Source organism: Motacilla alba, chromosome 4, assembly GCF_015832195.1.
Source record: "Motacilla alba alba isolate MOTALB_02 chromosome 4, Motacilla_alba_V1.0_pri, whole genome shotgun sequence".
Taxonomy (NCBI): domain Eukaryota; kingdom Metazoa; phylum Chordata; class Aves; order Passeriformes; family Motacillidae; genus Motacilla; species Motacilla alba.
The window spans coordinates 16553822-16568602 of record NC_052019.1 but is presented as its reverse complement, the minus strand read 5'-3'; the positions used below and the strand labels follow the sequence as shown (position 1 = coordinate 16568602).

General features: G+C 35.7%; 1 protein-coding gene across 19 annotated transcripts in view; it reads right to left on the bottom strand.

Moving 5' to 3' along the window:
- Nucleotides 1-14781, bottom strand: part of SLIT2 (slit guidance ligand 2) — a 258771-nt gene that overhangs the window by 73754 nt on the left and 170236 nt on the right. For all 19 annotated transcript variants that reach the window (XR_005256917.1, XM_038136577.1, XM_038136593.1 and 16 more), the window contains one exon: nt 36-107. Coding sequence is in view for 18 of the 19 variants with exons in the window: in XM_038136577.1 (XP_037992505.1) it covers nt 36-107 (72 nt within the window). In the remaining variant the exon portion in view is untranslated. The remainder of the gene's footprint in view (nt 1-35; nt 108-14781) is intronic.

Genomic DNA, 14781 nt, shown 5'->3' with positions numbered 1-14781 from the left:
CATATGTAAATAAATGTCAGTTATTTGGTACATACATTCTTCGAAGCTTTTTATATGGGGAGAAAGCTCCAGGAGGTATGACCTTGATTGAATTTTGTTCTAACCGTCTGCAAAAGAACAGCAACAACATAAAAATACAACTCCCAAGATAAACATGAATCTAAAGCCATAAGAAACTAGAAGGGATAGACTTGAACAAAGAAGACAACCTCTACTTTCTCAGTATAATTTTTATTTCTTTCATTACCAAAAAAACCCCAAACCAAAACAAAAACCCCAAAAACCACCCCATCAAACAACCAGCCAAACCTTTAAACCTGTAGAGAGTAATATGGTAAATTAAAATCAAATTTTGAGTTCATATTTAAAAGAAAACTTATTTTCAGAACATACAAGATTTTTTTTTTAAATTTAAGACAGAATTGTCATTAAAATTTCAATCTTGAATTAGTCCTAATTTACTCCCAATTTGTTATTCACATATAGCACTTTGCATAGTATTTTTTATTTAGAAATGCCTAAAGATTTCTATGAAATAATTGAAACATGCAAACCATGGGAAAGGGGAGAGGAATGTTCCAGCAGACCAAATAATATATGCCCTACCTGCAGTAAGGCAACTGCCATAAAATACACACAATATCTTTAGATACTGTACACAAAATATTTTCTTTAACATACAATACTAGATTTGCCCAGCCACACTTCTAACTTCTTTACACAAGTATTTTAATTTCAGTTTGTAGCTGATGTTATTGACCACGCTTGCTTTGCATGTATAGCGACTGTAACTGAAAATTCCCATGCTGTACAGTGTGGATTTACTGATGGAAACAATTTTCCAAGAAGTTTTTGAACTTGTGGAGGTTTGCATATAGGAAATCAATGCAGATATGGACCTGTGGCCCAGGTGCCAACGAGTCAAAACAGAGCCAGTGATGAGCACACTTAAACCAGAAGCTTCTTCCTCACACACCCCAGCATATCATGGTTATGGCAGTGCAAATTTCTGCCATGTGGACTAAGAAACTATTTTACCAAAAAGTGCTACAGGAAAAGCCATGATTATTCAAACTACATAACATGCTTACTTAATAAGCTATTGCCCTCTTTCATGCACAGGGATCAACTCTGTGATTTATGTACATAAAGACAATGCCAAAATCTGCTTACTAAAATTAATCAAAAATCTGTAAGTTTACTGCATTATTCTAACTCACAAAGAACTTGCCTCAGAACTTAAGGTAAAAGGGCCTTTTTAAACATAGAGGCAGAAATATTGGCCTATTTTTTTCTTTTACTCTTGTCCTATTAACTGTATTCTGTTTCACTTTTGTTCTGATTGAGACATATGAGTCTCTGTGCGTGTGCAGTGTAAATAATAAATTAATATATTTTGAGTAAGCTTTTCCAAGAAAATATTCTAACAGAATATTTTTCTTTTCATAAAGTTTCGTAAGAGATCATGATATAGCTGAACTGAAGCTTTTGTTCTCTGCCTTCATGGTCTCTTTCAGATAGAGATAGTTATATATTTAATACTTAAAATCCCTTTACTTTGATCATGCTTTAACTTAGCAGAATTTGATGTTTAATGGCTTATGATGAACTCAAGAAAAAAACCAAAAGCTCCAGAAAAGTCTTCTAGATGCAGAAAATCTCAGTTCATCACAACTGTTTTGGTCCTTTTTAGGAAAATGTTGCCACCTTGCTGTAGATTTCAGGTGTATTTTAAGCACTGAAGGGAATCCCATGGCACAAGATGGAAAACTTTTCCCACAGACATGATGCTCATTCATACTCTTTGCCTTGGCTGAGCCTTTTGGATCCATGAAACACATTTTGCATCAGACTGGGAGTGCTGACCAGGATACAAAGGAACAAGGTCACTTCTCTCCTACATACCTGGCTCGATGAAGAAGGCAAACACCTGAATGAGCAAAAACTTGCTGAAGTTAAGGCCAACACCAAGTTTAGGCCACACCCACGTATTTTATGTCCTTACATTAAAATTTTAGCTTAGTTTTCCCCAAAAATAAAGATTAGGTAGAGTCATCAGCTAAGGTAGTTTTTCCACTCAGGTGGCTAAATCAGGGAGAGGTAAACCCTCCAGATAACAAAACTTCCTCATTTTAGTAACTGGAAGGAGTTGAGAGACCAAATTAACCCAGCCATGAAGAGCACGGTGGCCATCCATCCATTCCTGTTACACACTCTGTAACTCCTGCCTAACCAGGGACAGCCCAACCTGACACTGGCCACATGTGGAGCTCTGAAAGCAGCCAAAGATGTATCTTGCACAGGGAAACACATAAGGCAAATGCAGAGGACTGCAAAGGAGAGGTGGTGAAAAGGACAGGGAAGGATTAGGCCATAATACAAAGGAGGTCTTGGACTGCCAGGGAGGGAAAAATGCTTTTGGGTATATGGGAAAGAGATATTGCAGCAGCAAGGCTACCACATGAGCCTATCACAAGCCTCATTTAAAAAAAGCTGTTTATATGTTCCTAGTGCTGGAGGGGCTCCAGTCTACATTCACAAATCTTTAAACACATAATGATCTTAACTGGGTAGGATAAGGCATGTAACTTGAGGTCTAGCAGGAAAGAAATTAGGACACAATGTATTTTACAGTTTATTATTTTATTGTAAAATACATATTAATTCTACAAACTGAAGTACTTTACAGGATCCATGTAGGCCATTTTTCATGAGAAGATGTAATAGCAGATTTCATTTAGTGCTGTCCAATTTGGCAACAAATTACATGGGCCAAAACCTGAAGATGTCTTGCTACAGCATATTTCTGAGAGCTAACTTCCCAGCAGTTCTAGCACCAATTCACTGGTGGATATGAAAATGAACTTTATGTCAACTTTACCTAACATTTCCTTTTAGTGAGACACATTCTAGCAGACAGAATGTGCAGTGCTGGGATATATTTACAAGCTCTTCTGGATAAAGGATTTGTTGTAGTAGGATCATCTAAGTATGTATTTTCTTAACTTAAGCCAAAGTGTAGGCACTGAAACACATCATGTTTTAGAAAATGAGATTACATAAAACAGGAAGAATAAGATTATATAAATGAAGAAGAAAAATCATGTATACCCCACTTTGTCTGTAAAGAAAGTAAATCAAATCCACATTTTCAAGCTTTGTTATCCTCTAATTTTCTGCTTTATCTTCATAGAATCAGCTGAGTTTCACAGAGTGTAAATTTGTATCCATTATTCCAGAGAAAATCTAATTAGACATATGCCTGAGTCACAAAGTACAGATAGACTAATATTTAAAGCAAATTTGCATTCTACTGATAAAACCCATAGTAATTTAAACTTCTTTATAGTAATGCCCTATATTAAATAAAATAGTTTTAATTCTGGAATAGAATGGGTTGTAGTTATTGATTACTGAAAAAGTCAGCCATTAAGTGCTTGCAAATGACTTGGTCAGAAGTAGTATTATACCACCAAAGAACTAAAAAAAAACAAAAAAAAAACTTGAGTCAGTATTTTTCCATGAAATTTGTATTAAATTTTGTTCACAACAACTCCTTTCAAAGTCATTCCAGAAATAATTTTTTTTTCCTATGAATGAACATCTATGTATCATAAACAGTGCCTTGGTGGTTTCTCTTTCAAAAGTCACAGTCAATTTCAGCAACATATTTAATAAGCTAAGATAATGGAGGAAGATGGTTAAGTGCACTCTTCATCAAAGCCTGCATTGCCCCATGTAAAAAGAAGTACTCTGCCCACCACCACACAAATGTAAATTAATGCTTTTAATGTGAAGTCTTCATCTCCTTTTAGTGCTTCACTTCAAAGAAGTCCTGCATTGATACATAAGTGTTTTGCTGTCTTTTAATGCTGCCAAACTAGTTGAAACCTTTTTTGAAGACTATTCCCTAATCACTCCTATCTAGGAAATGTACTGCGAACATTTCTCTTTGGAAATCTTTCCCCTCTGCTTATCACTGCAGACACTGTAATGTACAACCACTTACTATTCTAAGAAACAAAGGTGCTTCTGCAGTTGTGACTTCCAACCTAATCAAATCAAATCAAAGCAGGTCCCCAGCCAGTAGACAGATTCTTCCCACACGGTCCCCAGAGAGCCCTGTGACATGTAAATCACTTGACACTGTCCAGGAGGATGCTGTTCTGTCCTATAAGCCTGCAGCACACCATTACTGATTACTGCTTCCACACTTACAGAGACAGACAACATGCTTATTTATACTGACACTCTTAAACTAGCCTCTTTTCCCACTATAAAAAGCCATTTCTGTGAACGACTGCTGCACCAGGAAAGAGGGCAGACTGAGAATGGAGAACACCCTGTTCTCTACCGAATCATTTGTACTTTAAATCATCCAGATGGGGTATAAGATACTAAGCCCTCTCCGTAGAGAATGGTAAAAAAAATATACACAGAGATGTGCTGCACCTAAATGAATGTAAAGGGATCAGAGATGTATAAAAAGCATTTCATAATGCTAAAATAAAATAAAACAAAATATCTTGCTTAAGAAAACGTGAATTTGAATATGGAGGAGCAAATTAGACATATATTTTATAATTAAACAATCAGAACATAACATCTTGATTAAGTAAATTTGGATGACAGAATAGTGGCTTTAGCAGTTAATTAATCTACACTTTTAATTCCAATATCTCCTAATTTAGAAGAAGTCTTTCAAGAAAGTTGTCAAGAAATCCCAAAAGAATTTTACTACAGAGAGAAAGTGTAATCTGTGAAATGAGTCTGATGTATTGCACAGATGCTGATTATACATGGTAATAAAATTGACAGCTCTTCTTTGCATTTTCCCCATCTGCTTTTAAAGTAAATGGCAAAAACAGCTGTCAAAACCCCAAAAAAATAGATTTCAGTGATGGGATTGAGTACAGCTCCTGAATCTGAAGAACTGCAATATACAGCCAACACATCTCTCATCACATGCAACATCTGCCAGATTTTGGGTTTTCTTTGTTTGTTTTTAAAATAAGGAAACAGTAATGATTTCCCTTGCTAGAGGAATCCTTGAGGCTATTAAACAAAGTACCTTTTTTCTCTCTCCATAACTGCACCTCTAGAGTGCTTAAATCCACTAAATGTCACTTCTAGCCTTAGCAGCAGCAGATTTCTGTTGAAATCTGTGATATCATCCACATCTAAGAAAACAAAAGATGTATTTTGAATGACTAAATTACTTCTTTTTCTTACTTTCAGGGTCCAAGACTGTGTATTAATAAATCTGTTTGACAGTTTCCTAAATATTTGTATATAAAGAATCACTGTCAATGTTGCCCTAAAGCTTGCCAAACTGTTAACATCCAGTCTAATTGTTCTATCAAATATTTCCTCAGGGGATTGATTTTAAATGACAGATGACTCCTTAGTCTGCATTGCATCAAGAAAGTAACAAGAATTGCAATTCTCAAGCTATAAAACAATTCATCTCATTTACTCAAAAGGAAGTCCCAAACCTGCATTTCATTACAGAAGAGGCCATCTCATGCTCTGAACTCTAGAGCATCACTAATGATGATGGGTTGACATTCCTCCACTGTTACAGGTTCAGACTGTAGCAAAATACACCACTTGTTAAACAATTATTTGCTTAGTACTTTGGCTTCTGTCAGTGTGGCTCCAGTGCAATTAGCCTGAGTCACCCAGAGCCAAGTTAGTCTCCCTAATTAGCCCATTTTTGATAAAAGTTCTTATCTTATACTACCAAATCTAGTCAAGCTGTTCAGATAAGTGTTTTAAATTCACAAAAAAATAGATACAATCCTGCTACACTCTTGGCTCATCATAAGCAGGGACCTGTCCACCTGTTCTAAAAGAGCAGAAACACTACCTTGAAAATCCCCCCTTTGTGGGAGACCAACATGGTGACTGGAGTCCTCACTACCTGCTAAATGATATGTGGTCTTACACTACAAATTTGCCACAAAACTTAAAAAGTTTTTTAACTGAGATTATGTGGTTGCTTACTTACTATGTATTTAAAAATGTAAGTGATAAAGAAACATTTGAATGATGACAAACCACAAACTACTGAAAAATCATTATCCAGACTTTCTTTTTAAATTACTTCACTCACAGAATTGCTGAGGAAAAGTAATCAGAAATGAAGAGCCACATGTTAAAATAAAATCTAAGATTAACAACACCTTTGGAGTATGGCACAGCTGTCAGAGATCTATGAGGGTTTCTCTGGAAAAGTGACATGGGCCTTCTCCAGCTTCCCTTCATGTTGTATAAAATATTAATTTATTCCATGCTTGAGTTATTTCTTTCTCTTGGCAGTATCAGAAAGGTCTGTCAAGGTGCCTCTTCTACTTAACACCCACAAAAAATATTGCACAAAACCCCGAGAGGTGGAATGGTGCTCATTCTGGCCAGTACCTACTGCTAGGTTCTGGAGAACAGCACTGCTTTCATACATTTCTTGTCTGGTTGTTTTGCTCTGTGTCTCTACGTTCTCTCGACTCCTGAAATCATCCTGTTGTTTGACTTTAATTCGTTTTTAAGATAGGACACAAGGGTATGAAGAAAGCCAAAGACGTGAACAATGGCAGCATAGAACACAGCTAATAAGGAACAGATTAGATGTTATACCTACAAAAACATCTGACAACTCAAATGAAAAAGCTGGGGTTTTTGTTTTCCAAAAAGCATAAAGCCACATGATTTACAGTAATTTTCAGATTAGGAAGATATTTGAGTAAGAGCATGACAAATCATTTCTCTTGTGTGTGTTAAACAGACAGGATTAGCTATCAAATAGCAAAATAATCTATTTTTGAAGCAGTAAAATGGAATATGGTTTAGGTTTTGCCCAAGAAATATTAAGGTAGGAATACCAAAGACAAGTTACAGGTAACTTAGTGAAATCTGCATCAGTAAATTAAATATATTAAGGCGAAGAAATTAATATCTCAACAGATTTCTTTAGCACATTTTATTTTGTTTCACATTTATTTAATACACTGAATTATGATAATGAATTTTCCAATATTTACATGTAATTATTATGTGTTTATATGCATATATCATATAAAAGATGTTTAAATTTTAGCAAATTTCTAAATTTTTGATTAAGCACACAAACCAGTCGTTTTCTATTGCATTGGGCATAAACACTGCTTTAACTAAGAAATAAGAAATAATAATAAGTCATTATTTCTTAGTTAAAGCAGTGTTTATGCCCAATGCAAAGAAAAGATTATGCTGGGCAAAGAAAAGCACAGCAAGAGAACTGTATCATTGACACACAGATGAAGAGTCTAGACAGAGGTCAGTGAGTGGCAAATCATAAACCCTTTCTAATAAAATTATAATATAGTATTATGTTTATTTTCATGCAAAGATTTTCAATGTTTATGGACTTACTCGCAATATTAAGCCAACAGGGAAAGAGACTTTTTTTAAATACAGTCACAGTGCGTATTTGTACTAAAATTTTATTTTCATGTCAGCTATTCTGCAGCAGATATTTCCATTTCATTAGGAACCTTTTTGGTCCTCCTCCATATGTAAAGCCTCCTCTTAGGAATTCTCATGAATAAGCATGTAAGCAATACATTATAAGTAATAATACTACATCTGAAGATTATGTACTATTATTATTTGATACAAGCCTTTGGACATTTAAATGCATTAAATTTTAGTCAGAAAAGAAGGATAAAGCTCTACATTTCGCTGAAAATTCACTATGCCTCCATAGTCCATTGGTATAAATCTGATTATCTGGTCCAATGCATTAGCCATGACTGATCTTGAAAACATTGGTCTTAGAAACCTTTGGCTAGGGAAGAAGATAAGAAAAGGTTTGAGGAAAAGGACACATGGAACACAGTTGAAGAGAAACACTTATAAGAAATGTTAATTTTAATATCAGGACAACTATATACAGTTGCTCAAACGTTTGTAGTGTTAGAATAAGCTGAGAAAGTATTAGCCAGACCACATGCATTTATTAAGGGGCATTTAGTTACCTATGTGTCTTTCAACACACTTTATTTTAATCCAGCACTTTCTGAAAATTCAAAATCTGACAGTTTTCTGGCTTCCTACTGACCAAAGTATTTATCACTATTCATAATCAAATGAATGCGATAGCAATTACTTTAACTTTTCATCCATAAGTAGACATCATCTTTTCACTTGACACATGCAGGTGAAGAGCCATGTGTGAAAATAAAATCTAAGATAAACAGTATCTTTGGAGTGTGGCACAGCTGTCAGCATTTGTTATGAGACCAATTAAGAAAAGATCTTGATAAAACAGAAAAGTTGAAAAAAGAGCCATAAGAATAAGTAAATTATTTTGAAATATTTTATAGTGAGATCAAAGAGATTTATCTATTTCACGTATTATTAACTATTATTATCTATTTCAGGTATTATCAGATGGTTAATATATATTTTCTCAAAAACAGAAAACACAGTTATAGAGAACTCCTGCAAACTACTAAAAAGCAATATATTGTAAAGACCAGTGACAATATTAACATATGCATATATCCAAACAACTTGCAAAAAGCCTTCCTTGCTAGACGGGCAAGATTCTGGCTGATGGCGTAACTGTTTAAGAGGTAAATCACATCAATGAACTGACATTCCAAGTCCTAAGAAGATGAATGATTTGATTTAAAAACACAAACCTAACTCAGAAAACCAATAATCAATTTAATGCCTTGTAACTCATTAAATCCTCTCCACAGCATTCCTCATTCTTTTCAAGCTGCAAAGATGCAGGGTTTGCTCCCATTTCTGTCCTGCTGCAAAGACAGACAAATCATGCTTTGAGATGTTAAAAATAGGGACAGATGCCTTATTACTGACATTTCAGAGCTTTCCTGCTATAAGTTTCTTTAAAATGTCTTCAATAAATATGCTTAATCCATCTCCAGGTGACTTTTCTCTGTAAAGGGTCATCCCTACATCTTTGCATCTGGATATAAGAGTCTCTCTGTTCAATTGCTACTTATTTAAGGCTGTATCTTGGACTTTTACTTAAGGATTAATATTAGAAGACAACAGAAATGGTGCAACTGCACACATGCCAAGCGTCACTGGGAAAGGTACAGACACAGAGGTCCCAGTACTCAAATAGAACTCCTCATGTATGCAAAGCACTTCCCCAGTGTCTGCAGTGTGATCAGATCACTTTATCTTGGTTAAGTCCATCTGTCAAAGTCAGTTCTGCCAGATTTCATTTCCTTTCCCCTCTTTTCCTCTTTTTCTTCTTTCTCCCCTTTCACTTCCTTTTTTCTCCCTTCTCCTTTAATATAATCTGAGTGTAACTGTGAGAAGCAATCTCAAGAGCTTTTAATTCTGCTTAATTTCAAACACAGCTCACAAAGATGTAGTTGAGTGCTTGGCATAACACACAATCATTAATCAACACTTATGAAAACAAAGTATATAAGAAAGTATATAAGAAAGAATGAGATGGGAAGATGAAAACATGAAGAAAAATAGCTAGAAATTAGGATATTAAGATAAGACAAGACTGAGGGAAAAAATTAGGAAAGTCATGGAAGATGTAAATAAATTTGCCATGAAACAACTGTACAGTTTCTACTTTTGGTATCCAAACATTATAAAGCTCCATGCACATGAAACAAAACCTTTATCTTGAAGGCAATAGTAATAAGAAGTCAGGTGTCTTTCAGTACATTGGATTGTGAAGGTGAACTGTTAAAATCCCTGACTTCTATATGTTTTCTTTCTCATTTCACATATTATGTGGTCGAGGGTCTTCTCTGCCTGTTACAAAGTCTAGAATTATCTATAAAACTGCTCCTCATTTAACAGTGCCATCCTCCAGTCATCCCTCCCTCCAGCAAACCTCCCTCCTCCACAGAAAACCATGGTAGTGACTGCTATCCTTCTGAAAAAGAAAAAGAACTTAATTAAGCCCTTCCTTTGACTAATGATTTTTTAATATAAAAAAGTGAAGGAACAATCAATTTATTTCCCTTATCTATTTTATTAAATAGCCATCATTTGTACAAATTTATGGTCATCAGTGCAGGTACTCCTTCCCCTGCTTCCCCCTCTGCCCTCCCTTAGTAACACTTATTGAAGTTCTATTTATTTTCACTTATTATCTACTTATTTTCACTTTATTTTCACCCATAATATTACAGTAAGGAAAAAAGTTTTAGAACCACTTTGACAGCTTCAAGCCATGGAAGAGAAAAGAAAATCAGAAGAATGTAAGAGCAACATTTTCATGAAGGTAGGTCTAGCTCATTAATGCCTTTTTGGCCTCTTTTGAAATAAGGGCCTGTCACAGCACTCTGGGATAAGGTACCAGTACAATTAATAGATTTGCTGCTGAGTTGTATTTTGTAGGGTTTCTCACAGTCTGTTTGAACATGTGGCAAAAAAAGAGTCTCTATTCAAAGGGAACCAGAATTATTTCTGCTGATCATTCTCAAAGAATTTTCAGAAGGTGAATCCTGAAATTAAACCAAGCCAAAAGAGATTAACAGTGATGAAGAACTACAATGTGGAAGGAATGCCAGCACAGAGGCTGATAAATGCTATTGCCATTAGAAAGGCTATAACTTCTAGCACCAAATAAAGTAATAGTTTTGAACCCTAATGATATTTAATGCCTTTAATACATGAACTGCATGACAAAGGAGGAAAACACTAGGTGTGTGAGGCCACTTAAGTTGGTTAAGTGTAACAGATTGAACATGGCAATTAAAGGGCATCTCCTAAAAATTTCTGTAAAAGGAGAGAGGTTCTAACAAAAAATCTAAACCAACTCAAATTGTGATGTTTGACATGAATTAATGAATAATGTATCATGCTTTGCTTAAGTCAATAAAAAAGGCTGAAGTAAGGCATACTGAATAACAAAATTGGAAAAATATTTGTATTATTTCTGGGCACTGTATTTTGCCTCACAATGTCACAATACAGACATTAAAATAACAGGTCTACAGGAAATTTTTTAAGCTCCCAAAATGTCTCCTGCAGGTTACTCATGGTATGAAATCTATTCTTTTGAACCAGAGGCAAAGGTATATCTGTGCACCCTTTTAGTTTTTGTGCTTTCTGTAGAATTCATAGAAATGAATAGGTGCTCTAAAGCTGGAGGAGTTTTGGTGCTCAATCAGTTTGGTTTTTTTCTAATACATATGGAATATGAAGTATTTTTTTCTCAAATATTATCACACTGATCGGATAAATCCTCAAAAGAAAAGCTTAGGTATTCTTATTTGGCTGCATGTGAGTTTATTTAGATAATAAAGGGGGGATTAATTTTGGAGAAGGGGTGTAACTGGTACAGATACAATTGTGCTAAGTCAATACAGATTAAGAATTACATTTGCTGAGATGCTGAATACTTAATTTTGCTCCAAGCTTTATCAAACAGAAGGGAAAAATAGAGGACACCACAGGTTTTATCCTCTTTCCATTTTCACTGGCGGCTACTTGGAGATAAGCAGTCCTGTTTCTGAAGGCATCTTCCCAAGAGGCACTTGGCAGACAATGCACTGCCTGCCGACCGCCTCCGCGCAGCGGGAATTGCCGCTTCCAGCCAACTGACTCTGTACCAACTGAGAAGTCAGACTGAGACTATGACAAAATCAGCTCAGCAACACCCTGACAGTCACCAGCAAATCCGACTACACTGGAATGAAGCAGCATTTTGGCAACTGGCTCTGCCTCCTCCTGCTCCCACCGTCACAGAACGCCTGCTCGTTCCTCAACCACTCTGGCTTCCAGTGCTAACTGTTCTTCTCAGTGGTTTAGGCTATCACACCAGACTCAGAGACAGAGAGGCTCCAGTGCAAGTACACGCTCTCTTTGCCAGCTCTGCTGCAGAGGCAGTAGCCATCAGCCTGAGAAGACAGCTCCTAATGTCTTAAAACAGCTTTCCAAGACAGTAGAGCTATCAAGGCAATGTAAAGCACATCAGTATTAGACTAAACAGAAAGCCTTTTCTTTTATGTTTCCATAGAGAGCTAACTCAGAGCTTCAACATGCAAAATTTTACTCAATGGAAACTGCTGGTGTATAATACTTAAAGAATTCAATATTCCATTTAAATGTTCTTTTTTTGACACACTATTTAGCTACAAGTTAATTTATCAAACCCCTAGGGAAAAAAAAAAAAGCATACAATTGTCAACATGGAATATACACTTAAAAACCCACGACTTCATTATATTTATCAAAAGGGTAGAGAATAACAATATTATTAGTACTGCTTGGTTTTATACAACATTGTTCCAAACAGACTGACAATGTAATGAATTCAAAGTATTGTGCAAAAACAGATCAGAAATTTTTTTCAAACAAAGTTAAGAAATCAGTGTTTCATAGGGTACTGAGGTGTTGATTGAGGTCAAGGTTTCCACAGAGAGAAAAAACAGCAGAAATAGACAGAGAACTTGGCAAAATATCACAAAACCATGAGCTTGTGTTGAAGACAAACTTCAAAAGAACCTCAAGAAGAAAAAAAGGAATTATAGGTCTTTTAAAACTAAGAATAGATTATATTCTTATTTTAAAAAAATCTGCTCTCAATATAAGAACAAATAAGTAAGAGGCAGAAATGGGTGGAAAAACAAAATCTCACAAAAATAAGTTGTCAGATTTTAAACACCTCTAAAAAGGAGGGCTGACAATAAAGTTTAATGTTAGCTTCACAGGAAAATATTATTTATATGAGATACAGTAAAGAAAAGACAAAAGGATGGAAAGATGTTTGCACCAGAGATGTTTGTGTACATGAGGCTGGCTGAAGCACAATACGACAGGCTGGTGGTACTCAGCACTAGATTCTTCAAATGCAGCTCATAAACAGGGGACAGAGGACAGAGAAAATAATCAGAGTAAGGGAATTTGAAAGTATTGTGGATCTTTCTAACGTCTCTATCAATAAAGTAGGAAATGTTCAGATGAAAATACAAAAAAATATTGGCAAAAATGGAAAAATACTGAAAAGATTGGACAATATTTGGTGCAGGAAAATTACAAGTATAAAGCTAATTTTCTTGCAGTGTGCAAAGGAGTCTGGTAGCATTATAAAGATGAGTGAGTAAATAATAATTTGGCTGATAAAGCCTGTACATCCTTCAGAAAACAACAGGGAGCCAGCACATTTCTCTTCCCCCCTCTCGCTGAGAACCGGGGAGCTCCTGCCAAGGCGTGTGCTCCAAACGGTGATGGAGACAGCGAAGCCATGTGTGTGGGAACTGCAGAGAGATGGGCAAACACAGAGCTCACTGCACCCTCTGCCTGCAGCTCAGCAACTCCCAGCATTCCTCACGCTGCCGTGACAGCACGGCTCATCTCTTCAAGTGTTACTGTCAGCTACCATCTTGGCATGCTGACAACATTATCGCCTAGGAAATGAGTAAAAAACCAGATTATTTTGTGGGATACAATCATTCTTTTCAATCTAATCTCAAGGGGTTGCTATAAGCAACAGTTGCAGAGGACTTCTTTAAAAAATAAAGCTTTAAAACACTTATTGTATGATAACAATACTGGAATGTCACAATCTTCCTGCAAGTTAAATTTAGTTAAAAGCAGAGAGGACTGAAGTCTTTCATAGAGCAGCTTTAAAATGAAAACGTGACATACAACCTGATTCAATGTTAGAAATGTCTGTGGATGTGATAATAGGATTACATTTACCAACTTCTTGTTCCTGACAAAATCATAACAGCTAAAAAAAAAGGACTCTACACAGTTAGTTCAAGTTAAAACATGATGCAAGATGTACAGGCAATTAAATAACACAAAGGATTATTAGGTTGCAAAAGGCAAATGAAAGAAAACTAAAATTCCGTTAATTAAAACCTGATGATTCACTGTCATTTGGAACATTGTACTCAACTCTGGTCATTGAAGATAAAAAACAAGTTACAAAACAAGTAATTCAGAGAAATAAGAGGAGATTAAGACATGGAAGGTTTTGGCATCCAAAAAGATTGAATGAAGTTGAAACTTTCAGAGAAGAGACAAATGAAGATGACATGCAAAATAGAAGGTGACAGGTCAAATTATGTATGTGACTGCATTTCCCTTCCCTCTACAAAGACAAAGAAACATTACAAAACTTTAAAAAGCTGTATTTTAAACTGGAAGAGTTTGAGCACAACTCCATCCACCAAATGTATTCTCTTAACATGAAGATGTAAACATAGTAGGATTTAAAGCAGATTGGATACTTAAAAGACAACCTTTTTTTTCCCTGAAAGTTTTGCAAATTTTCAAGTTTCAGAGCAACCCCAACACATACTGGGAGCAAAGAAAATATTTGTGCTACTGGTATTTTATGTCTGAAGTTCTACATTTCTGTTTCCAAAATATTCTTTAGGGACAACTGATGTGGGCCATTGGCCAGAGTGAAGTGCTGGTTTGATGCAGTCTCAGACTTCCCTCACCTCTTTCTTGGTAAAACCTTTTTCACTCCATAAACCACTCATTTTCCAAACCCTTCTCTCTCTCTTTCTTTTTTATGCTATGAAGCTAAATACACCTTCCATACATGAGAATCATAAGACAATCATCACTAATTGTTTTCTTCCCACTAAAGCAATAAGTATAGCATAAAGCTTTCTCCATATTACCCGCAAAATGTATTTGTCAAAACTTTAACTCCTCTTCACCATAGTGACAGGAAGCAGAAACAGTCCTGTGATTCTCAGCAAATACATGACCCTTTACTCTAATTCTTCCACTCAGTTTATCCCTCAATTTCAGAGCATTTCCTCCCTTCCTTCC